Below are 26,762 nucleotides of genomic sequence, written 5' to 3' on the forward strand. Positions count from 1 at the left end.
ACAATACAAAAACAATATACATACAGAACAAACAGACTCATATTGGAAATAGACATATCACTGATCCATATTTGACTTGTGTTCCAGTCTTACAGTGTACGTAGCTGAATGCTGTCATACATTAAAATATAAAATTAAACATCTTTGTCTTGTTCCAGATCTCAGATAAAGTTTTCTTCCCTCTCCTATCCAGTATACCGGTCATTAATCTGTGATATATGGCCTTTATTATATTGAGGTACAAACCATCTATACCTAATTTGTTGAATTTCTTAAATCACAAAGGCATGTTCAATTTTACCAAATGTTGCTTCTACATTCACAATAAGAAATAAAGATGTTGGCCAGGCCCAGTGGCTCAAGCCTGTAATCCCAGCACTTTGGGAGGCCGAGGCAGGAGGAACACCTGAGGTCAGGTGTTCAAGAGCAGCCTGGCCAACATGGCAAAACTCTGTCTCTACTAAAAATACAACAATTAGCCAGGTGCAGTGGCACATGCCTGTAATCCCAGCTACTCAGGAGGCTAAGGCAGGAGAACTGCTTAACCCAGGAGGCAGAAGTTGTCGCAAGCCAAGATCACACCACTGCATTCCAGCCTGGGTGACAAAGCAGGACTCCATGTCAAAATAAATAAAAGATGTCTAGCAGCAAACTGAGTTCAAAAGGTGAACATTCTCTACACTGTTAATTACAAAACACTGATAAGGCCAGGCGCAGTGGCTCACACCTGCAATCCTAGCACTTTGGGAGGCTGAGGTGGTCAGATCACAAGGTCAGGCGATCAAGACCAGCCAGACCAAAACGGTGAAACTCCATCTCTACTAAAAATACAAAAATTAGCCAGGTGAGGGGGCATGCATCTGTAATCCCAGCTACTCAGGAGGCCGAGGCATGAGAATTGCTTGAACCTGGGTGTTGGAGACTGCAGTGGGTCGAGATTGCACCACTGCACTCCAGGCTGGGCAGCCAGAGCAACAGAGCAAGACTCTGTCTCAATAAAAAAAGAAATAAAATTTGAGAAAAAACTGAAAAAGACATAAAAATTGAAAGATATCTTTCCTCATGAATTGAAAAAAATATTATAAAAGTGGTCATACTACCCAAGGCGATCTATAGATTCAATGCCATCTCTATCAAAATACCAATGACTTTTTTCGCAGAAATAGAACAAGCTTAAAATTTATAACAAACAACCAAAGACCCCCGAATAGCAAAAGTAATCCTGAGCAAAAAGAACTAAGCTGGAAGCATCACACTACCTGACTCCAAAATATATTACGAAGCTATATAAAATAAGCAAAACAACAGGATACTGTCATAAAAACAGATCAAACTATCCAGTGAGCCTTGTAAATTCATGAACCTAGAGGCAAGTGATTTTCAACAAAGATGTCAAAAATATACATTTGAAAAAAGAAAGTTTTTTCAATATATGGGGCTAGAAAAATTGATTATCTATATGATAATAAAAAAAAATGATTCTAGGTCCCTAGCTCTTATTCTATAAAAACTCAATCGCACATAAAGATTTAAATGTGAAACCAAAGCCTATAAAGCTATTTGGGTAAATATAGAGGAATGCTTTACACATATTACAGGGAAAAAAATTTTTAAGTAAGACCTCAAAAGCACAGGCAAGAGGCATAACGATGCAAATAGGATTACAACAAACCAAAACTGTTTTGCACAGTAAAGACAACAGAGTGAAGAGATAATCTACAGAATGAAAGAAGATATTCACAAAATCTATACATAACAAAAGATAAACTTGTACAATATATAACAAACTTAACAATAAAAAAATACACAATTTAAAAATAGAGCAGAGACCTTAAGAGGTATTTTTTAAAAGAAATACAGGGCAGGGCGTGGTGGCTCATGCCTGTAATCCCAGCACTTTGGGAGGCCGAGGCGGGTGGATCACGAGGTCAAGAGATCGAGACCATCCTGGTCAACATGCTGAAACCCCGTCTCTACTAAAAATACAAAAATTAGCTGGGCATGATGGCGCGTGCCTGTAGTCCCAGCTACTCAGGAGGCGGAGGTTGCGGTGAGCCGAGATCGCGCCATTGCACTCCAGCCTGGGTAACAAGAGCGAAACTCCGTCTCAAAAAAAAAAAAAAAAAACAAAAAAAACAAATACAAATGGCCAAAAAGTACATGCAAAGATGCTCAACATCACTAATTATCAGAGAAATGCAAATCAAAACCACAAGATACCACTTCACTACAATTAAAATGACTGTAATTAGAAAGATAAATAAAATTTAGTGAGAATGTACAGAAACAAAAACACGTACTAAAGAATATATAGTAAATATATACAACAAAATACTATTTAGCTACAAAAGGGAATACAATTTTTATACCTGCCACAACATGGATGAACCTGGAGGATATTATACATGAAGTGAAATAAAATGGATACACTGAGACAAATACCACATGATCTTACACATATGTCAAATCTAATATAAACATTTATGATGAAGGTTTCATATGACTGGTGTCAGCAATCACTTCTCCGATACAACGTCAAAGGCTCAGGAAATAAGAATGTGGAAACACAAATGGTACTACATCACTGTATCCAAAATACCCCAAGAATATTAAAAACAAAACTTTATTAAAATAGATATTTATACATGCATGTTCATTCATTATTATTTACAAAAGGCAATTCCTGGAAACAACACAAACGTCCCTTTAGAGAACAGTATCAGATTTTTGAGATGTGACAAACACATACAATGAAATATTATTTCATTTTAAAACAAAGATATTCTGACACATCTTACAAAACAAAGCCTGAGATTGTTAAAAAATAAGATAGTAAAAAAGAAACGGATATTATATAAGTACAGTGATAAGAATATAAAAATCAGTCAAAAGTATAGAAACAGTAAGTAAAATGGTGTTCTCCAAGAGCTGAAAAGGGCAAAAGAGGAGTTTATTGTTTATTATTACATTTTACTTTTGTAAGATAAAGTTAATCTAAAGATCTATTGCAAAATAATGTAAATGTACTTAACTCCACTAGACTGTATAATTGAAAATGTGTAAGATGGCAATTTTATGTTTTTCATCGCAATTAAATATTTACATTTACCTAAAAAGGTTATATTTTTCAAAAATCACCTTCAAATAAAAAGTGTTTCTCTCACAGAATAACATATAATCAAACAATAAACAGACGGTAATGTTATACAGTTTCTTTGACTACTCACTTACACAAGAAAACACGGATGACTACCAAAGAAAATAAGTTATAAACAAAATAGGGATAGTATTTGTATAGGCAAATACCACATAAATAACTTTTATAGGCAAAGGAAATGTCATATATATATATTCATTTAAATTTGTTCCAATAATTTTTATTTGAATACATACATGCTCATAAAATGTACAGAGTTGAAAATTACAATATGAGGATTAAAAACACACGAAAGTAAATGATCGAGGAGAGCCTACATGAAAAGAGTCCCCAGTAAAATACAGCTGAAAACAAGAATAAAAAATTCTGACCTATAAGATATTGAATAATAGATGTATCATAAAAACAATCCTTTAAATAACTACGGTTTTCAACTGTGACTTATGAAGAGCCTGCATTTTGAATCTCTGATATGTAATATACGGCAGTAAAAGCAAATCCATCTCAATAATAAAATGAGAATCAAGCATTTCAGTATGTTTACTTATTACACAATGTGTAAATCTGAGTATTTTATTTCAGAAATTCTGCATAAGTAATCAGATACATCTGACATAGAACATATGGGAAAGTGAAACATACAAGGGGTGTGACATAGCAAGATAGCTGAATAGGAGGTCCTCTACCCACATCTTTTACAGTGACAAAAACGCACCAGTTAAGCCCTGATAGAAGTACTTTGGAATCCACGTGTAAGATTGTGAACCCAAGACTGAGGAGGGTTGTATTGAAAAGGCATGCCCTTTCTTGAGTGGCGTGCTTGCCCATCATGGTCTCAGCTACAGAATAAAGTATGATTACTTTTCATTGTAGCTATAGACCATTCGGTTTTGTTTCTGCCACTAGCATCATCTGCCAAGACACCTTGGAGAATTCATAATGTCCTACGTCTCAGGTGAAAGGCCTTTAGATGTTGGTTCTGTCTGTGATCTCTGAACTAGCCCAAAATCCACCTCTCGCACATATCAGTCATGATGTGGAAGAAATCCTACACCTATAAGAACCCACAAACAGAAATATCCATCTATGCCCCTGAATGTAGGTTTGCCAATATTTGGCAGCAGATCTTGACAAGGCACTATAACTTGGCTCCAAGTCCATCAACCAAAATCCAGGAGCAGTTTTTCCTAACCTGGGATCTGCCAAAAACCACATCTATATGTGCCCCTGTAGGCATGCTGGCTGACTTTATTCTTGCTGTAAATCTTGAGGCAGTCCTATAACCCAGTTCCAGTCCCTGTCAGGTAGAGTCTGGAAGCAGTCCTGCCCACTGAGGAATGTGGAGGGAAAAATGCCATAAACCCAGAAACAGACCTGAAGACTTTGGTCTCAGCTGTGTGTCCTAAAACAGCCCTATATGAATCAGTTCTACACCCTCTCAGCTGTGATCAAGGGTCAGTACTGCTCATCTAGGAACCTGTCCAATGACTAGGTTAGAACATTTCCTAACATCCAGCAAGAGCCAAACAGCAGGAGCCACACGTACTCATATTAATTGTATCAGCATCTCCAACTGCAGATATTAACTGGGTTTTTTATTTTTTCTCGGTGCCAATCTTATTGATCAAGATCTTGGAGAAAGTTCAGTCTCCTCAGAAAAATAGAATCCACAACTATGTGATGCCTTTGTAACAGGTCTGCCAAGCATGAACTTCGCTGCAGATCCAGTAGCAGTTATGTGATCTGGATCCAATGCACTTGTCTGAAATATTAGTGGAAATCTCATCAGCCCAGAAATCCAATAGGAGATTTACTTCCCCATACTAGCCTATGATGACTGAAAGAGGTATTTACTCCTTCAGATACAAGAACAGCAGAACAAGGCTTCACAGATGAAGAATCAGGCAAACATAACACCACCAAAGGAAAGTTAAAATGCTCCAGGAACCACTAGCAATAAAGCACGGATCTAAAAAATGGCTAAGAATTCAAAATAATTCTCTTAAAATATGTCAATAAAATGCAAAAGTACACAAATTACTATTTTGTTTTTTTGCAAAAATGCATGAACAAAATCAGTTAAAGAGAGAAACCATTAAAAAAGTACTAAATGCATATGCTGGAGCTGAAGTACATGACAGAACTAAAAATTTAATAGAAAGTTTTAACAGGAGACTCAGTTATACAGAAAAAAAAGCAAACTTTAAGTAATTTGAGAGTTGCTCATTAAAACTTTTAAAAAGAATGAAAGAGTGACTAAAGCATTTGAGCCCCATACTTCATAATTATCTGTAAAAATGTACATATCTTAGGAGGTTCAGGAGACACAGGGAAAAAAAATCTAAATTGTTTAAAGTTATAATGTCTTAAATTTTCCCAATCTTGGAAAGGAAATAGATGTTCAGTTTTATGAAGCTCAAAATCTCTATAGCAAAAACTTGGTAAAAATTGCTCAGGACACCTTATAATTAAACTGCCAAAATTCAAAGACAGAGAGATTCTTAAAAGAAGCAAGAGAAAAGAGATTCTCATACAAGGGAACTCCTGTAAGGTTATCAGCAGATTGCTCAGCAGAAACTATGCAAGCAAGAGAGGAATCAGACCACATACTTAAAGTGCAAATGAAGAGAGAAAAAGAAAAAACCTTTGAAAACTAAGAAAGCTGAGCACAGTGGCTCACACCCGTAATCCTAGCACTTTGAGAGGCTGAGGCAGGTGGATTACCTAAGGTCAGGAGTTCGCAACCAAGCTGGTCAACATGGTGAAAGCCTGTCTCTACTAAAAGAAAAAGTCCAAAAAAAATTAGCCAGGCACGGTGGTACATGTCTGTAATCCCAGCTACTTGGGACGCTGAGGCAAGAGAACTGCTTGAACCTGGCAGGCAGAGGTTGCAGTGAACCAAGACTACACATTGCACTCCAGCCTGGGCAAAAAGAGTGAAATTCCACCTCCAAAAAAAAAGAAGAAAAAAAGAAAAACTAAGAAGACTATACCTGACAAAGTTGTCCTTGACAAATAAAGTATCAAGATATTTTAAGATTTAAAAAGGTGAGGAAATTTATAATCACTAGACCTGTCTTACAAAAACAGCCAATGAGAAAATTTTCACATTGAAATAATGAAATCCTAACTTACAGCAAGAAAACATAAAGTATAAATATTACTGGAAAACATATACACATAGTTAAATTTAAAAGGCTATAAAACTGCAATTATGGTGCATAAATCACCTTTAACTCTGGTATAAAAGCCACAAGAAAAAAGTATTAAAAGTATACACAGCTTCAATAATTTGTTAACAGGAATATAATATAAAAAGATACAACAGGAATATAATATAAAAAGATATAAACGGTGACATAAATAATGTGCTGAAGGAAGTAAAAGTGTTTAATTTTTCTATACATAGAAATTAACTTTTGCTTGAGGCCGCTTCAAAACCAGTCTGGTCAATATAGCATGACCCTGCCACTAGATAAATACATAAATAAAATAAAGATCTCAGAAAGCTATTTAGTGTTTTAAAAAAAGAAATGACTGGACCCGATGGCTAATGCCTGTAATCCTAGCACACTGGGAGGCCAAGTCAAGTGCATGAGGCCAAGAGTGCAAGACCAGCGTGAGGAACATGGCAAAACCGTGTCTTTCCAAAAAGTACTGACAAAATTAGCTGAACATGGTGGCATGTGCTTGTAGTTCCAGCCACTCAAGAAGCTGAGATGGGAGGACTGCGTGAGCCCACGCAGGCCAAGGCTGCACTGAACTGTGAATGCACCCCTGCACTATAGCCTGAGTAACAGAGCAAGTCCCTAGCTGTACAAAACAAAAGGTTAAATTGAAGCTAGAATTTAAAAATTATGCAATGTTTCATGTAAGTCTCTTGGAAATTACAAAAACAAAACCAAAAACTAGTAGATACACATACAAAAAAGAAAAAGTAAGCAAGAACAACGAAACCAAAATTCAAGAAAACACAAAAGACAGTAAGAAGGAATTAAAAAACAGAAACTACTAAATGGTCAGAAAATGAACAAAATGGCAGTAATAAGTTCTTATCAATCAGTAATTCCTTTAAATATAAAAACATTTAGTTATCCAATAAAAACACATTGCTGTGATTTCAGTGTCCCCTCAAAATTTGTGTTAAAATTCAACTGTCATTGTGATAAAATTAAGAAGTGAGGCCTTTAAGAAGTTATTAGGTCACGAGGGCTCTACTTTCAGGAAAGGGTTAGTATTATTATCCTGTTTCTTTTGAGATGGAGTCTTGCTCTGTCAGACAGGCTAGAGTGCAGTGGTGCAATCCAAATGATTCTCCTGCTTCAGTCTCCAGAGTAGCTGTGAACAGATCCAGGCCACTGTGACCAGTTAATTTGTGTATTTTTAGTAGAGATGGGGTTTCACCATCTTAGCCAGGCTGGTCTTGAACTCCTGACCTTGTGATCCACCTTCCTCAGCCTCCCAAAGTGCTGGGATAAAAGGCATGAGCCACCATGCCTGGCCTAGTATTATCATTCATCCTGAGAGTGGGTCTACCATAAAAATGAGCTCTGGTGTACACCTTCTGTCATTCTCAAGGCTTTGGTCATGTTGTGATGTGGAAATATGATTCTCTTCAGATAGAAATAGCATACCCTTAAACTTCTCAGTATCCAGGACTGTGAACTAAGAAAACTTCTATTCTTCATAAATTATCAACTCTGGAATATTGTTATTGAAGCAAAAAATAAACTAAAACATTCACAGAATGGCTGAATAGATTTAAAAAATCAACAATATGCTGTGCACAAGAGACTTACCGTAGATTTAAGGAAATACATAAGTTAATGATTAAAGGATGAAAAAGAATATTCCATGCCAATGGAGTGTAGGAGTGCCTATATTTGTATCAGACTAAATAGACTTCTAGAAAAATATCAGTCATAGCTGGGCAGAGTGGCTGAAGCCTGTAATCCCAACACTTTGGGAGGCTGAGGCAGGAGAATAACCTGAGATCAGGAGTTCTAGACCAGCCTGGCCAACATGGTGAAATCTTGTCTCTACTAAAACCACAAAAATTAGCCAGATATGGTGGTGGGTGCCTGTAATCCCAGCTACCTGGGAGGCTGAGACAGGAGAACTGCTTGAACCCAGGAGGCAGAGGTTGTGGTGAGCCAAGATCATGCCACTGCACTCCAGCCTAGATGACAGAGCAAGACTCTGCCAAAAAAAAAAAAAAAAAAAAAAGAAGAGAAAAAAATCTGTCATAAAAAATAAATTCAATATTTAGAGATAAGAGGCTAATTTGTCAAAATAATGTAACAATTAAAAATATATATGTACAGAATGTTGGAGCACATAAATATGTAACATATATTTAAAAAACTGGAGAAAGAAACAAGTATGATAGTAACAGAAAACTTTATTGCCCTACTTAATAGAATACCTCATTCAGACAGACAGTAAGAAAACAAGGCACTTGCATAGCACTATAAAACAACCGCACCTAACAGATATACATAGAACATTTCATCCAACAGAATAATTTATATTCTTCTCAAAAACACAGAAAACATTCTCCAAGACTCCTGATAAATCTGGCTGACAACAAAAATAAAGAAGTCTTTTCATTTTTAAACAGACCAAAATCATATCAAGTTTTTAAATTACAATGTTATAAAACTAGAGATCAATACCAGAAGAAAAATTTTAAACTTACAAATAAGTGGATATTAAATAACATATTTCTGAACAACCAATGGCTCAAAGAAGGGAAAAAAAAGGAAATCAAAAAGTACCCTGAGAAAAATAAAAACAGAACCATAACAGATAAAAACTGGAATGTAACAAAAGCAGTTCTAAGACAGAATTGTTTTTTTAAGACAGAGTCTTGCTGTGCTGCCCAGGCTGGAGTACAGTGGTGTCATCTCGGCTCACTGCAGCCTCTGCTGCCCAGGTTCAAGTGATTCTCCTAGGAGCTGGGACTCAGGTGTATGCCACCACGCCTGGCTAATTTTTTGTATTTTTTTTTTTTGAGACGGAGTTTCGCTCTTGTTACCCAGGCTGGAGTGCAATGGCGCAATCTCTGCTCACCACAACCTCTGCCACCTGGGTTCAGGCAATTCTCCTGCCTCAGCCTCCTGAGTAGCTGGGATTACAGGCACACGCCACTGTGCCCAGCTAATTTTTTTGTATTTTTAGTAGAGACGGGGTTTCACCATGTTGACCAGGATGGTCTCGATCTATTGACCTTGTGATCCACCTGCCTCAGCCTCCCAAAGTGCTGGGATTACAGGCTTGAGCCACCGCGCCCAGCAATTTTTCGTATTTTTAGTAGAGATGGGGTTTCACCATGATGGCCAGGATGACCTTGATCACCGGACCTTGTTATCCACCCACCTTAGCCTCCCAAATCACCCAGCCCCTTAAGGCAGGATATTATAGTAATATATATATTTTCAGAAACATGTTTATTTTCCATCCTTATTTCCATGATTAATATATTTTATATTTTAAAAAGATCTCAAATAAACTAACTTTAATCCTCAAAAAACTTGAAAAAAATAACTAAATAATCCCAACATTAGCATAAAAAAATAAAAATTAGACAAGAAACTAATTACCAACTTAAAAGATAACAAAAAACATAAAAGGTAGAGAAAGAATTTATATATAAAAATTTTCTAAATCAAAGATTTTAAGAAAAGGGAGGAGAATAAACACCCTTCATTTTCCAATCTGAGGACTAAGTCTCTTAATTCTATTTTGCATGTATATTTACAATAACCTCACCCAAAAACTTTGCCTTGAAATCATGGACATCTGATTCCAGCAGGGCCTGGATTTAGGCACCTGCAGGATGATGTTGGGCATACTGTGTTCACAAGAAAGAGGGTCTGTGTGGGGGGGAAATGCAGATTTAAAAAGGTGCTATCAAGAACCCATGGGTGCAGGTCAGTGCACAGTTGGTAAAACAACTGGTTAGCATTCTAGATATTGGCCCAGGCAGGACACCTCTGACTTGTAAATGTGTGCATGCAGGGAGACAGGTGATCCAGAAGCCGATTCTACTGGAGAAAACAGGTTACTGGTGCAAGCTCAAGATCTGGCAGGTAGAAAGAGCCCATGAGTCTTCTGGACACTTACGTAGCCTATTCGTGGAAAACTCCAGAAGCAGAGGTGTTCTCGGCACAATTCCTGAGTGAAGCTTTGTCATGAGACAAGTGTGGCCACAGCATCGCCTAGCATGCATGTGTGTGAATGTGCAGAAATCACATTGTAGCAGAAGGGTGGAAGGAAGAGTCTGTCCTCAGAACTCCTTCCCTTTAAGTCCTCAGTCCCCTATGGAGGAGATCTAGAATCACAGGACACCTAACAGTGTGACAACTTGTGTGCAAAAAAAAATTAACTCTCAGCTGGGCACCATGGCTCACACCTGCAATCCCAGAACTTTGGGAGGCCGAGTTGGGTGAATCACCTAAAGTCAAGAGTTGAGACCAGTGTGGCCAACATGGTAAAAACCCTGTCTCTACTAAGAATACAAAAAATTAGTGGGGTTTTGACGCATTCCTGTAGTCCCAGCTACTCAGGAGGTTGAGACAGGAATTAATCGCTTGAACTCAGGAGGCAGAGGTTTCAGTGAGCTGAAATCACACCACTGCACTCCAGCCTAGATGACAGAGGAGACACTGTCTCCAAGAATAAAAAGGAAAAATAAACTCTCCATTCTTCAGCAGACCCACCATCTCCCTCCAACCGTCTGCTGTGACTTTTTTTTTTTTTTTTTTTTGAGACAGGGTCTCACTCAGGCTGGAGTACAGTGGCATGATCTCAGGTCACAGCAGCCTTGACCTCCTAGGGTTCAAGCAATCCTCCAGACTCAGTCCCCAAAGTAGCTGGGAATACAGTGTGTGCCACCATGCCCAGCTAATTTTTTGTATTTTTGGTAAAGGTGGCATTTCACCATGTTGCCGAGGCTGGTTCTGAATTCCTGAGCTCAAGCCACCTGCCCTCCTTGGCCTTCCAAAGTGCTAGGATTACAGGCATGAGGCACCACACCCAGCCTGATCTCTTTATTCCAACACCAAATATACGGAGTTTGCTCAGCACCAACTAATCCTCCAACACAACTGGGTGTCCAACAACTCAATTGTGACAACACCCAGGGTCAGCATAGACCCCATCGGCTCAGGGCTCAGCCCCACAACACTGCTTCCACTGCACATGCCAGTCACAAGCCCCAGGGGTCCAACTATACATCTGAGCAACTGACTATAAATAATGGGCTTCCATAACTCCTTCCCTGAAGTTTAATAATTTGATAAAAAATACTCGCAGAGGCGGCTTGGGTGCAGACATGGCCAAGTCCAAGAACCACACCACACACAACCAGTCCCGAAAATGGCACAGAACTGGTATCAAGAAACCCCGATCACAAAGATACGAGTCTCTTAAGGGGGTGGACCCCAAGTTCCTGAGGAACATGCGCTTTGCCAAGAAGCACAACAAGAAGGGCCTAAAGAAGATGCAGGCCAACAATGCCAAGGCTAGGAGTGCACATGCCGAGGCCATCAAGGCCCTCGTAAAGCCCAAGGAGGTTAAGCCCAAGATCCCAAAGGGTGTCAGCCGCAAGCTCGATCGACTTGCCTACATTGCCCACCCCAAGCTTGGGAAGCGTGCTCGGGCACGCATTGCCAAGGGGCTCAGGCTCTGCTGGCCAAAGGTCAAGGTCAAGGCCAAGGCCAAGGATCAAACCAAGGCCCAGGCTTCAGCTCCAGTTTCAGTTCCAGCTCAGGCTCTCAAAGGTGCCCAGGCCCCTACAAAGGCTTCAGAATAGATATCTTTGTCTGCCAATGTGAGGACAGAAGGACTGGTGTGACTCCCCTGGGGCTGCCATCTGCATGGGGCTGGGGTCCTCCTGTGCTATTTGTACAAATAAACCTGAGGCAGGAAAAAAAAAAATACTCACAGAACTTAGTAGAAACACTTTATGTATATTTACCAGGTTATTATAGTGAATACAACTCAGTAAAAGTCAAAGGGGAAAAGTGTGTAGGACAAAGGAAAGTGGGAGAAAAGATGAGGTGGGTAGTGAATCTTGGTAAATAGCTATGACTAAGGTCTCTCCAATCCTTTGTGTTCTGGAAGAAAAGCTTATTGCAAAGAAATACCCTTTTCATTATGACTTTGATGATGATCCCTCTTTAAATATCACAGATTCGCAGGCTCTACATTCTCATTTTCCCTCATAAACAAATAATGTTGTCTTTAGTGTTCAGAACAGAATACGCGTTAACCAAACTTTGCTTACGTTTCTCTCCTTCCCCCAGGCCCTGGACTCTGCTCCACCCTCAGTCTGAGCCAGCATACAACCCCTTTTTATGACTCTCCCAAGAGCAGGCTGATTTCAGGATGAAACATTCTCTAATCTTGAATCTAATTTTACCACTCTCCATTCTGCCCTTTCCTTCCCACCTTCTTTCTAATCTTGTTTGCTCCTCTATACAAAAAATAGCCCTTTCATTTTGGAGATGCTTGCAGGTCTTATGCTTGATGCTTTCCCCACTGCAATATTCCTTAGAATAAACTCACTTTTAATTTGACAGAATCTAGAAACAGCCCTATGACAGTAACAATTACAGCCTCTCAGAGGATATCACAATTTCTTCTCATCCCAACCCTCACTGCATCTGCCTGTGGATATCCAGCTTTCCAAGGGTCTATAGCTTCTCAGTACAAAGTCTCCTTCCCTATCTAATTTGAGCAGGCAGAAACACCTGAAGCAAAGGTTCACCTGCAAAACATTATTGGGCTATTAATGACCTGCTTTGGCAGGGTTAAGACTGACCTTACCCTGCAGTCAATGGGCTTAGGTCTCTGATTCTCAGTCAAGGTTATTCACTTTGTTTTTATATAAAAAGAACTCAGTGGTTGAAGAATCCAGCAAAATTATCCAAACTCAGTGCTTATATTTATAGGAGGAAAGAAAATTTTAAGGCACTTACAATTTATACTTCACCAAGTATATTGAAGTATAAACGTTTCTCCAAAGATGAAATACACAGGAAGCCACAGACAGAAACATCCATCTATGCCCCTGGATGTAGGTTTGCCAATATTTATTTGATGGTGGATCTTGACATAGCCACCAATTATTGAGAAAATTTCTAATCTTTAGAAAAATGTAAAGCAAAACCACAATGAGGTATTATTGTGCATTAATTAAGATGGCCAATATTAAACAAACAAAAAATAACAAATATTGTCAAGAAAGTAAAGGAAATGGCCAGGTGCAGTGGCTCATGCCTGTAATCCCAGCTCTTCGGGAGACAGAGGCAGAGGACAGCTTGAGCCCAGGCATTCGAAACCTGCCTGGGCAATATAGCGAGACCCCATTCTCCACAAAAAGGAAAAAAAAAGGAATGTAAATGAATTGAAACCCTTATGCACTGTTGGTGGAAAAAAAAGTGATGCAGCCACATGAAAAATGTATGCAAGTTCCTCCAAAAATAAAAAATTAATATATATGACCCAATAATTCCACTTCTGAGCATCTATTCAAAGTATGCAAAGTATGTATACCTGAAAGAAATACTCATACACCCATGTTTACTGCAGCAATATTCACTGTATTATTCTCACATTGCTATAAATAAGTACCTGAGACTGGATTATTTATTTTAAAAAGAGCTTTAATTGGCTCATGGTTTTGCAGGCTATACAGGAAGCACAGCAGCTTCTGCTTCTGAGGATGCCTCAAAAAGCTTCCAATCATGGCACAAAGCAAAGGGAGAGTGAGTCATCTCACATAGCGGGAGCAGGAGCAAGACAGAGTGACAGGGAAGGTGCCACATGCTTTTAAAAAATAAGATCTCAGGAGAAGTCACTCACTATGGCAAAGATAGTACCAAAGGGGCTGCTGCTAAACTATTCACGAGAAGCCAACCCTATGATCCAACCCCTTCCCACCAGGCCTCACCTCTAACATTAGGGATTGCAATTTGACATGAGATTTGAATGGGGACATAGATCCAAACCATATCATTTACAAAATTGAAAAACTAAAAAAATTCAAACATCCTTCTTTTAAAATCATTCATTCATTGATGTGGCTTATACATGCAATGAAATATTCTTTAGCTTCACATGAAAATATCTTGTCAGATGCTACAATAAGGATAAATCTTAACATCATTATCTTAAGTGAAATAAGACACTAACAAAATGACAGTGCATGATTCCACTTTTATACAATATTTTAAGTAGTAAGCATATAGAAAACAGAAGTAGAAAGGTGCTTGCCTATGGTTAGCATTGTGAAACCTCAGTGGAGCCAGAGATCAACAAGGGTTATTTGAAATAAGAAGGCCCTCACTCAGCTGGCCAACTCAAGAGCCCACAGACATGGCTACAGACAAGGAAATGGTGCACCAGGCTTGGTCTTACTAAGAATTCTGAAGCAATTCTGCAACCTTTTACAAATTCCTGTCTCAGCTATAGTATACAAGTGGTCCTTCCCATCAAGAAACCTGCAGGGAGATACATTCAGCCATGGCCCTGGAGGCAGGCCTGCAGATCTTGGCCTCAGCTGTGGTCCCTGAAGCAGCCCTGTGACTCAGTTCTAGCCCTCACAGCCACAGTCAATGGCCAGTTGTACACACTCAGGGACCCAGAGAGACCTGTGAAAACTGTTCCCCAGTAGTCAACAGAAGCCAAACCCATCCATATACCTGGTATCTGGCCCATCATATGGAGACAAACTTCAAAACCCTAGTCTACTGCCTGCCATATAGATTAATATCCTCAAGGAAATTTAATCTTTCCAGGGCCCAAAAAGAATCCATGACTGTCCAAATCTCTGGTAATAGAACCATCAAAAGGCAGACCCCACAGCAGACCCAACAGCACCCTTGTGACCCAACTACAACCCTTCGCTGTAACCCCAGAGGTAATATCATCAGCCTGGGGACTCAACAAAAGGAGATCTTTACTTGCCAAAAATAGTTTACAGAAACGATGAGTTGTCAAATGCACAAACACAGGGCTGCTTCAAAGACCATAGCCGAGGCCAAGATCTGCAGGCCCGCCCCAGGGCCACAGCTTCTATCTTAACATATTACTGGAAAGTTGTATCAGAGTAATTAGACAATGAAAAGGAGAATAAAGCTCTCCACCTTGGAAATGAAAAAAAAATGTTACTGTTTGTGAATAATATAATCGTGCATATATATAAAACCTTAGAGTAAAACCAGAAAAATTGATTGAACCAATAAATGTATTCATTAAAGTATCAGGATACATAATCAAAATATAGATGGTTGTTGGGATTTTTTTGAGACAGGGTCTCACTCTATTGCCCAGGCTTATCTCAAACTCTTGTACTCAAGTGATATAACTGTCTTGGCCTCTTAAAGTGCTGGGATCACAGAAATGAGCCACTGCACCTGGCACCACATACAAATATTTCTTGCATTTCTACAGAGTAAAAACAAACTTTCCAAAAAAAGAAACTGTTTCCATTTGCAATAGTATAAAAATAAGAAAGTTAATAAATAATAAAATAAATTTAACAGATGACATAAAAAATATATAGTATTATACACTAAATACATAAGATATTAATGACAGAAATTGAAATAGACACAAATAAATGGAAACATGTTCCATTAGGATAACTAATATTGTCAAAGGATATTATCCAAAGTGATCTACAAATTAAATATGATCCCTATCAAAATTTTATTGGCATTTTCCACAATAGAAAACACAATTGTAAAATTTAAGTAACCTTAAACGACTTTAAATAACCTGGGCAATCTTGAGAAAGAACAAAGCTGGGGAGCATTGTACTTTCTTTCTTTCTTTTTATGAGATGGAGTTGGGCTCTGTTGCCAAGGCTGGAGTGCAGTGGCACAATCCAGGTTCACTGCAACCTTTGCCTCTTGGGTTCAAGAGACTGTCCTGTCTCAGATTTCAGAGTAGCTGGGATTACAAATGCCCACTACCACGCCTGGCTAATTTTTGCATATTTTTAGTAGAGACAGGGTTTTACCATATTGGCCAGGCTAGTCTTGAACTCCTGATCTCAAGTGATCTACCCACCTCGGCCTCCCAAAATGCTGGTATTACAGGCATGAGCCGTCTTGCCTAGCAGGCATCATGCTTTCAAATTCCAAACTTTCAAAACAAAAGATTTAAATATAAGACATAAAATCTTAAAACTCCTGAAGAAAACATATGGAAAATCCTTGGTCATATTGGTGTCAGCAATTAATAACGTTTTTGAAGTAACATCAACAGCACAGCAACAAAATAAAATATAAACAAGCAAGACTGCATCAAAGTAAACAGCTTCTATGAAGAAAAAAACAAACACAAAAAAATCACCCAAATTTTGCTCCCCTTCCCCCATCCCTCCTCCTCTTAAAGAAAATAAAAATAAAAAGGCAAAAAAATTTAAAACCCTACAAAATAGAAAAGTATTTGCAAGCCATATCTCTGATAAGTTAATATCCAAAATGCGTAAGAAATTTCTGCAATTCGGTGGACAGAGGAGGAGAAGGTGGAGCTGTAGGACCAACTCAGGATTGCAGCTCCCAGTGAAAGCGCAGAGGGTGAGTGGATGCCGCATTTCCAGACGGATCTTTATTGCCCACAGACCAGGAGATTCCCAGGTGTAGGAGCCCCACGAGCTGCCAGCGCGGCTGTTTTGGCTGGCACGGCTGTTTCAGCCGGCACCGCAGCACACCGTACAAAATACACTGGTTTGGTTGCCCTGTTAAACCGGCAATTGGAGTTTTCGGAAGGCAGATTAGCACATTCATCTGATTAAACGAGACTTAAACAGAAAGCCAGGCCAGAAGATTCCCGGGCAGCGATGTTGTAGCGATGTTGTTTCAGCCAGCGCAGTGGGTCATCACACGGGAAATCACACAGATCCTGGCGACCTTTCAGCAGGTGACTGGAACACCTGGGAGAGAGTCAACCGTTTAACTTAAAAAAAAAAAAAGGGCTCTGAGGCAGGGAGCCAAGATCAGGCTTGGCGAGTCCCACCCCCACAAAAACAAAACAGCAATTGGAAACGCTTGGGGTTGAGAGTTTCAGGCAAGCACAGCTGAACCCAGGCTGGTGCAGCTTGGTGGGGGGAGGGGCGTCCGCCATTACGGAGGCACTCCACCCTTACGGAGGTACTCTGCCGTTGCTGACTGCTGTTGCCAAGGCAACCTGCCATAACAGAGAGAGTCCACCATTACAGAGGAAGGCAACCATTGCCACGGCAGTTCTAACCACACCCATATAAACAGGACTACAGGAAATTACACACGGCAGCAGGGAGGAGCCCACGGCAGCTCAGCATAGCCTCTGCAGGCAGGCAGTGACTAGACTGCCCCCTTGTTGGGCAGGACAGTGCAACGGATACTCATAAATAAAGCCCTAACTCCCCGAGACAGAGCACCTGAGGGAAAAAAGGGGTTTTATGAGTTCTGCTGCAGCAAACTTAAACGTACCTGCCTAGCAGCCCTGAATGAACAACGAAGCTCACAGCTCAGCACTTGAGCTCCGATAGAGTACAGACTGTCTCCTCAAGCAGCTCCCTGACCCCCGTATATCCAAAGAGTCACCTCACAAAGGACTGATCAGACTGACATTTGGCAGGCATCATTCAGGGACAAAGATAGCAGAAGAAGAAACTGGTAGCAACCCTCATGGTTCTGCAGCTGCTACAGGTGTTCCCCAGGCAAGCAGGGCCAGGAGTGGACCTCAGCAGTCCTACAGCAGAGGGGCCAGACTGTTAGAAGGAAAACTAAGAACAGAAATACTTCATCATCAACAATCTGGACCTCCACTCAGAGACCCAATTGGAAAATCAGCAACTACTCAGACGACAGGTGGATAAATCCACAAAGATGGGAAGAAACCAGAGCAAAAAGGAGGAAAACGCCCGAAACCAGAACACCTCGCCTCCTACAAGGGACCACAACTCCTCACCAGCAAGGGAACAAAGCTGGACGGAGAATGAGTGTGATAAAATGACAGAATCAGACATGAGAAGGTGGGTAATGAGAAACTTCCGTGAGCTAAAAGAACATGTTCTAACTCAATACAAAGAAACTAAGAACCTTGAAAAAAGATTTGATGAAATGATAACAAGAATGGACAACTTAGAGAGGAATATGAGTAAATAGATGGAGCTGATAAACACAACACGAGAACTTCGTGAAGCATGCACTTTTACACTGTTGGTGGGAGTGTAAATTAGTTCAACCATTGTGGAAGACAGTGTGGCGATTCCTCAAGGACCTAGAAATAGAAATTCCATCTGACCCAGCAATCCCATTACTGGGTATATATCCAAGGGACTATAAATTGTTCTACTATAAGGACACATGCACATGAATGTTCATTGCAGCACTGTTTACAATTGCAAAGACCTGGAACGAACCCAAATGCCCATCGATGATAGACTTGACTGGGAAAATGTGACACATATACACCATGGAATATTATGCAGCAATCAGAAACGATGAGTTCGTGTCATTTGTAGGGTCATGGATGAATCTGGAGAACATCATTCTCAGCAAACTGACACAAGAACAGAAAATGAAATACCGCATGTCCTCACTCATAGGCGTGTGATGAACAATGAAAACACATGGACACAGGGAGGGGAGCACTACACACTGGGGTCTATTGGGGGGAATAGGGGAGGGACAGTGGGGGGGAGCTGGGGAGGCATGCCTTCCTCCCCTTCACCCACATCTGGCATGGGGAGAAATGCCAGATGTGGGTGAAGGGGAGGAAGGCAGCAAATCACACTGCCACGTGTGCACCTATGCAACTATCCTGCATGTTCTGCACATGTACCCCAAAACCTAAAATGCAATAAAAAAAAAATTTCTGCAATTCAAAGCAAAACAATAATGATACCATATTCAAAAACAAGTAAAAGGTTAGATTTTTTTTTTTTTCTCAAAGAAGAAATACATTCAAGGGAAATCTTGTACACTGCTGGTGAGATGCAAATTGATAAAGTCATCATAAAAATATAGTAAAAAATTAAACTAGAACCATCATATAATCCAGTAATACCATTTCTGGGCATAGTACTAAAGGAAATAACTTAGCATCTAGAAGAAATATCTTCCTCCCCATGTTTACTGTAGTACTGTTTACAATAGCCAATACATGGTGTGTGTACATAAACACAAACAGGTTACTATTCAACTATAAGACAAAAGGAAATCCAGCCGTTTACAATGTGGATAGACCTGGAGGACATTATACTAAATGAAATAAGCCAAGCACAGAAAGAAAAAGAAACTGAATCTTCTTGATTAGATAGGAAATCTAAAAGTGTAAACTCACAGAAGCAGACAGCAGAACGGTAGCTGTTAGTGCCTGAGGTTGGGAATATGAGACGTTGTTCAAGAGTACAAATTTTTAGTTGTAAGTTGAGTAAATCTGAGAAATCTAATGTACATTAGCATTAGGTTACCAAAACAGCATTTAAATTTGCTACAACAGTAGGCCTTATGTATTCTTACTACCAAACAAAATGGCTATGTGAGGTAATAGATTTATGAACTTGACTACATTTGGTTTCATAATGTATATGCATATCAAATCATTACATTGTATACATTAAATATGTAGTTATATAATTTTTATTTATCAGAAAAATCCATGTCACACAAACATAGCTGTACAGTTAAGTCCTCACTCAATGTTCAAAATGGGTTCTTGAAACTGCATCTTTAAATGAAACAATGTTGCTATATACCATTCAAACATAACTGGTGTGTGTATCAATTAAACTCTGATAAAATTAGTTTTCTTAATCTGTTGCTTTCCTTAGCTTCCAAGAACTTAATGACAATGTTAAGCGAGAACTTACTATGCACTTATATAACTTACATAGGTGAGGGTGTGAGACACATATTTTTATATAGATACAGATACATCTCAACGACAGAATTTCAGTAGACTTCCTACTGGGACAAAATTACAGGATAATAATTATTAAGAAATAAGGTAACAATTGAGAGCTTGATATATACTTAGCAATGCTCTATGCTGGTTAATGATACAGTGCATTTAAGAAATTAGAAGGTGAGTAGATACTTTCATCCAGTGGTGTCCAACTCTTTGAATGCAAGGACTTTTTGCTTTTCTGTGTGGAGGATATCACAAAAATTTTTCACAAACCTTTCATTTTTTTTAAGCTCATCAGCTATCATTAGTGTTAGCGTATTTTATGTGTGGCCCAACACAATCCTTCCAATGTGGCCCAGGGAAGACCATTCTTCTTCCAGTGTGGCCCATGTTGGAAACCCATGCTTTAAAGTATATTATAAATTTCCAAAATCTGCACATATAGTTTAAATTACAAAGTCCTGTTTATACTAAAACAATCATATTTTGAAGTAAATTAACATGAGATTTTTTCATATTTAGGAAAACGCTTACTGTTCTGATAAAATTTTTGCTGAGTAAGAATTTTTGTAGAATTACATTTGCAACCTCTACAGGATTAAAAATCACTAAGCAGAAGAGACACAACATCTGTCCCTGGTATTCCTGGGATTTCTGTACCAAATCCCAATATGTCCATTACTCACCTTACACATTCTAGACGTCATGCAAAAACAGTATGTGAAAAAAAATCCATTACCATACAACTCCTCAATATACAAATATTCCAATGTCTCCAAAAGCAATGGAACAGCAGTCAGATCATGCAGCCCCTTATAAGTGATAAAGTAGACATTGGCTTTCCCTGTAAACTTAAAGGGAGATCACTGAAGAAAAAAGAATTCTTAGATGATTTAACAGCATGGGACAGAAGATGACCCTATTTGTGAACATGAGAAAAAAAAAACTGCAGCTTTTTCAGAAATTATATTCATTGGAGCAGAGCTTCCCAAACTACTGTTTTTTTTTTTTTTTTTTTTTTTTTGAGACTGAGTCTCCCTCTGTTGCCAGGCTGGAGTACAGTGGCAAGATCTCGGCTCAGTGCAACCTGTGCCTCCCAGGTTCAAGTGATTCTCCTGCCTCAGCCTCCCAAGTAGCTGGAACTACAGGTGCGTGCCACCCCACCCAGCTAATTTTTGTATTTTCAGTGGTGATGGGGTTTCACCATGTTGGCCAGGATGGTTTTGATCTTTTGACCTCGTGATCTGCCCACCTCGGCCTCCCAAAGTGCTGGGATTACAGGCGTGAGCCACCACACCTGACCCCAAACTACATTTTAAGGCCTGGCTTCCTTCTTGACCTTTGGTCCCCTTGCCTGTGTCCTCTCCTTCATTCACTGTCACCTACCTGGTGATCTGGCTACTGTCTGATGTATCTTCACATTGTAGGGCTCCTTTCTTTGCTCCAGACAGGTGACCAGGTCTGGGTTAGAGAGAGCAACACCTGTTTTATTAAAAAAAAAAAAAAAAAAAAAGTGACTATTGACAGGGATACTCCAATTACCAACCTAGTACTATGCTAAGCACAATAGAGAAATTATGGAAGATTCTAGAAAATTAATCCAAAAATTGTTTCCTGATAGAATCTTTAGAATATTTAAGTATTTTAAATCCGTGGGTCCTAAGTTCCACTACCCAGTACTACTGAATCAAAAATAACTTAAAATGCAATATGAATTGTATTTTAAGATGTGGGAAATGATATTGCATGTCACTGAATCTCTAGAATTACCACTAACCTAGAGTTAAGGACACAAATTATCTCAAGAAAACAGAAGATTTATGTAGAGACAAAACAAAAAGTTCCCAAGAGACATTCTACAAAGGAATAAGCTGAGAGAATTAGGAATTACATATTAAAGCTATCCTCACCCAGGGAGACCAGGTTTCTGTAGTTCTCCAACATCACATCTCTATATAAATTCTGCTGGGCAGGGTCCAGACATCTCCACTCTTCTGGAGAGAATTCTATGGTCACATCCCTGAATGTTAAGAGTTTCTGAAAATACATATGTATCAAGTTACAGAGGTCTTAATTTGACTACAGGTAAAATGAGTTAAGAGAACTAGTTCTGACATGTGATTGACTGGAATTATCTGATAAAACTACTTTCAACACAGTAATGTTCTCTAAACTATTCTATCCTGTAACCGTGGTAAAAGGAGGGCAAGCAACAATTTCTGTTGCTGCAATAAAGAAAATGGGCTCAACAGCACCAAGATGGCTGATTAGGAGCAGCTCAGGATTGCAGCTCCCAGTGAACGTGTGCAGGGTGAGTGGACTCTGCATTTCCAGACGGACTTTTATTGCCTACAGACCAGGAGATTCCCAGGTGGAGGAGCCCCACGGGTTGCCAGCGGAGCTGTTTTGGCTGGTGTGGCTGTTTCAGCCGGTGCCCCAGCATGGCGGTTCTCCATACAAAATACACGGGTCTGGGTGCCATTTTAACTGATGATTGGACCTCAGGGAAGACAGTCACCCATTCAACTGATAGAAAAGGGGACTGAAACAGGGAGCCAGGCCAGGAGATTCCCAGGCAAAAAAGTGCCACAAATCTAAGCACGCCTGCTTCAGCCAGTGCTGTGGGCCGCCCCACAGGAAATCACACAGATCCTGGTGCCTTTTCAACAGGTGACTGGAACACCTGGGAGACAAAAGAAAAAAAAGGCTCTGGGGCCAGGAGCCAGGTGATTAGGCTTGGCTGGTCCCACGCCCACAAAAAAACAGCAATCTGAAATGCTCTGGATTGAGAGTTTCACAGCAAAGAACAGCTGAACCCGGGGCAGGCCAGCTCTGTGGGGGAGGGGCGTCCGCCATTACCAAGGCACTCCACCACTACAGAGGTAGTCCGCCATTGCTGAGGCAGCCTGCCATTGCTGATGCAGCCCGAGAGTCTGCCATTACAGAGGTGGGCCGCCATTACCAAGGTAGTTCTAACTACATCCGTATAAACAGGACTTCAGGGAAGTTCACACGGCAGTTGGGTGGAGCCCACAGCAGCTCAGCAAAGCCTCTACAGGCAGACAGTGACTAGGCTGCCTCCTCGCTGGGCAGGGCAGCCCTGAAAAAAGGCAGCAGCACAACAGAAACTCATAAATAAAGCCCTAACTCCCCGGGACAGAGCACCTCGGAAAAAAAAAGGGGGTTTATGAGTTCTGCTGCAGCAGACTCAAATGTACCTGCCTGGCAACTCTGAATGAACACTGGAGCTCACAGCTCAGCACTTGAGCTTGTATAAAGTACAGACTGTCTCCTCAAGCAGCTCCCTGACCCACATATATCCAAAAAGTCACCTCATAAATGAGAGCTCAGTCTGACATCAGCGGGTATCCTACAGGGACAAAGATAGCAGAAGAAACTGGCAGCAACCCTTACTGTTCTGCAGCTGCTGCAGGTGATCTCCAGGCAAGCAGGGCCTGGAGTGGAACTCAGCAGTCCTACAGCAGAGGGGCCTGACAGGTAGAAGGAAACCCAAGAAAAAGAGATAACTTCATCATCAACAAACTTGACGTCCACTCAGAGACCCAATCTGAAAGTCAACAACTACAAAGGCAACAGGTGGATAAATACACAAAGATGGGAAGAAACCAGCGCAAAAAGGATGAAAACACCGAAAATCAGAACACCTCTTCTCCTACAAGGGATCACAACACCTCAGCAGCAAGGGAACAAGGCTGGATGGAGAATCAGTGTGATGAACTGACAGAATCAGGCTTCAGAAGGTGGGTAATGAGAAACTTCTGTGAGCTAAAAGAACATGTTCTAACCCAATGCAAAGAAACTAAGAACCTTAAAAAAATTGACGAAGTGCTAACGAGAATAAACAACTTAGGAATATAAGTGAATTGATGAAGCTGAAAAACACAACATGAGAACTTCACGAAGCATACACGAGTTTCAACAGCCGAATTGACCAAGCAGAAGAAAGGGTATCAGAGGTCAAAGATCAACTCAATGAAATAAAACGAGAAGGCAAAATTAGAGAAAAGAGGGTAAAAAGGAATGAACAAAGTCTCCAAGAAATATGAGACTATGTGAAAAGACCTAATCTATGTTTGATAGGGGTACCTGAACGTGAAGGAGAGAATGAATCCAAGCTGGAAAATACTCTTCAGGATATTATCCAGGAAAACTTCCCCAACCTAGCAAGGTGAGCCAATATTCAAGTCCAGGAAATACAGAGAACACCACAAAGATATTCCTGAAGAAGAGCAACCCCAAGGCACATAATCATCAGATTCACCAGGGTTAAAATGAAGGAGTAAATGCTAAGGGCAGCCAGAGAGAAAGGTCAGGTTACCCACAAAGGGAAGCCCATCAGATTCACAGCAGATCTCTCAGCAGAAACCCAGATGGGTTCACAGCCGAATTCTATCAGGCATACAAAGAGGAGCTGATACCATTCCTTCTGAACCTATTCCAAACAATCCAAAAACAGGGAATCCTTCCCTAATCATTTTATGAGACCAACATCATCCTGATACCAAAACCTGGCACAGACTCAACAAGAAAAGAAAACTTCAGGTCAATATCCATGATGAACATAGATGCAAAAATCTTCAATAAAATACTGGCAAATTGATTGCAACAGCACATCAAAAAGCTTATCCACCACGATCAAGTAGGCTTCATCCCAGGGATGCAAGGCTGGTTCAACATATGCAAGTGTATAAACGTAATTCACCACATAAATAGAACCAAAGACAAAACCACATGGTTATCTCAATTGATGCAGAGAAGGCCTTTGACAAAATTCAACAGAGCTTTATGCAAAAAACCCTGAATAAACTAGGTATTGATGGAATGTATCTCAAAATAGTAAAAGCTATTTACGGCAAACTAACAGCCAATATCATACTGAATGGGCAAAAACTGGAAGTATTCCCTTTGAAATCCAACACTAGAGAAGTATGCCCTCTCTCACCACTCCTATTCAATATAGTATTGGAAGTTCTAGCCAGAGCAATCAGGCAAGAAAAAGAAATAAAGAGTATTCAATTAGGAAAGGAGGAAGACAAATTGTCTCTATTTGCAGACGACATGATTGTATATCTAGAAGACCCCCATCGTCTCAACCCAAAATCTCCTTAAACTGATAAGCAACTTCAGCAAAGCCTCAGGAAACAAAATCGATGTGCAAAAATCACAAGCATTCCTATACACCAATAACAGGCTTAAAGAGAGCCAAATCAAGAATGAACTGCCATTCACAATGGCTACAAAGAGAATAAAATACCTAGGAATACAAATTACAAGGAACGTAAGGGACCTCTTCAAGGAGAACTACAAACCACTGCTCAACGAAATAAGAGAGGACACAAACAGATGGAGAAACATTCCATGTTCATGGTTAGGAAGAATCAGTATCCTGAAAATGGCCATACTGCCCAAAATAATTTACAGATTCAACACTGTCTCCATCAAGCAAACAATGACCTTCACAGAACTGGAAAAAACCACCTTAAACTTCATATGGAACCAGAGAGAGCCCACATAGCCAAGTCAATTCTAAGCAAAAAAAACAAAGCAAGAGGCATCACACTACCGGACTTCAAATTATACTACAAGGCTACAGTAATCAAAACAGCATGGTACTGGTACCAAAACAGAGATATAGACCAATGGAACAGAACAGAGGCCTTGGAGGCAACACCACACATCTACAATGATCCGATATTTGACAAACCTGATAAAAACAAGCCATGGGGAAAGGATTCCCTGTTTAATAAATGGTGTTGGGAAAACTGGCTAGTCATGTGCAGAAAGCAGAAACTGGGCCCCTTCCTGACACCTTACACTAAAATTAACTCCAGATGGATTAAAGACTTAAACATAAGAGCCAACACCATAAAAACCCTTGAAGAAAACCTAGGCAAAACCATTCAGGACATGGGCGTAGGCAAGGACTTCATGACCAAAACACCAAAAGTATTAACAACAAAAGCCAAAATAGACAAATGGGACCTAATCAAACTCCACAGGTTCTGCACAGCAAAAGAAACACTCATTAGAGTGAATCGGCAACCAACAGAATGGGAAAAAAGTTTTTGCAGTTTACCCATCTGACAAAGGGCTGATATCCAGAATCTACAAAGAACTAAAACAGATTTACAAGAATAAAACAAGCCCATTCAAAAGTGGGCAAAGGACATGAACAGACCCTTTACAAAAGAAGACATACATGAGGCCAAAAAACATATGAAAAATGCTCATCATCACTGGTCATTAGAGAAATGCAAATCAAAACTACATTGAGATACCACCGCATGCCAGTTAGAATGGCGATCATTAAAAAACCTGGAGACAACAGATGCTGGAGAAGATTTGGAGAAATAGAAACACTTTTACACTGTTGGTGGGATTGTAAATTTGTTCAACCATTGTGGAAGACAGTGTGGCGATTCCTCAAGGACCTAGAGATAGAAATTCCATTTGACCCAGCAATCCCATTACTGGGTATATACGCAAAGGATTATAAATCGTTCTACTATAAGGACATATGCACACGAATGTTCACTGCAACACTGTTTACAATAGCAAAGACCTGGAACCAACCCAAATGCCCATCGATGATAGACTGGACAGAGAAAATGTGGCACATATACACCATGGAATACCAGGCAGCCATCAAAAATGATGAGTTTGTGTCCTTTGT

At 40.0% G+C, this 26,762-nt stretch overlaps 1 protein-coding gene across 9 annotated transcripts in view; it reads right to left on the reverse strand.

The window, feature by feature from the left end:
• LOC103787319 (uncharacterized) overlaps positions 1-26,762 on the reverse strand; it is a 48,247-nt gene that overhangs the window by 16,646 nt on the left and 4,839 nt on the right. For 6 of the 9 annotated variants that reach the window (XR_004741142.3, XR_013533268.1, XR_013533267.1 and 3 more), the window contains exons 2-3: positions 21,979-22,105; positions 21,455-21,550 (exon numbers count right to left, since the gene is read on the reverse strand). Coding sequence is in view for 2 of the 9 variants with exons in the window: in XM_017970734.5 (XP_017826223.4) it covers positions 21,455-21,550; positions 21,979-22,105 (223 nt within the window). In the remaining 7 variants the exon portion in view is untranslated. The remainder of the gene's footprint in view (positions 1-21,454; positions 21,551-21,978; positions 22,106-26,762) is intronic. The other 3 variants (XR_013533271.1, XR_013533270.1, XM_017970735.5) reach the window with 1 other exon arrangement.

This window comes from Callithrix jacchus, chromosome 3 (assembly GCF_049354715.1).
Source record: "Callithrix jacchus isolate 240 chromosome 3, calJac240_pri, whole genome shotgun sequence".
Classification (NCBI taxonomy): Eukaryota; Metazoa; Chordata; class Mammalia; order Primates; family Cebidae; genus Callithrix; species Callithrix jacchus.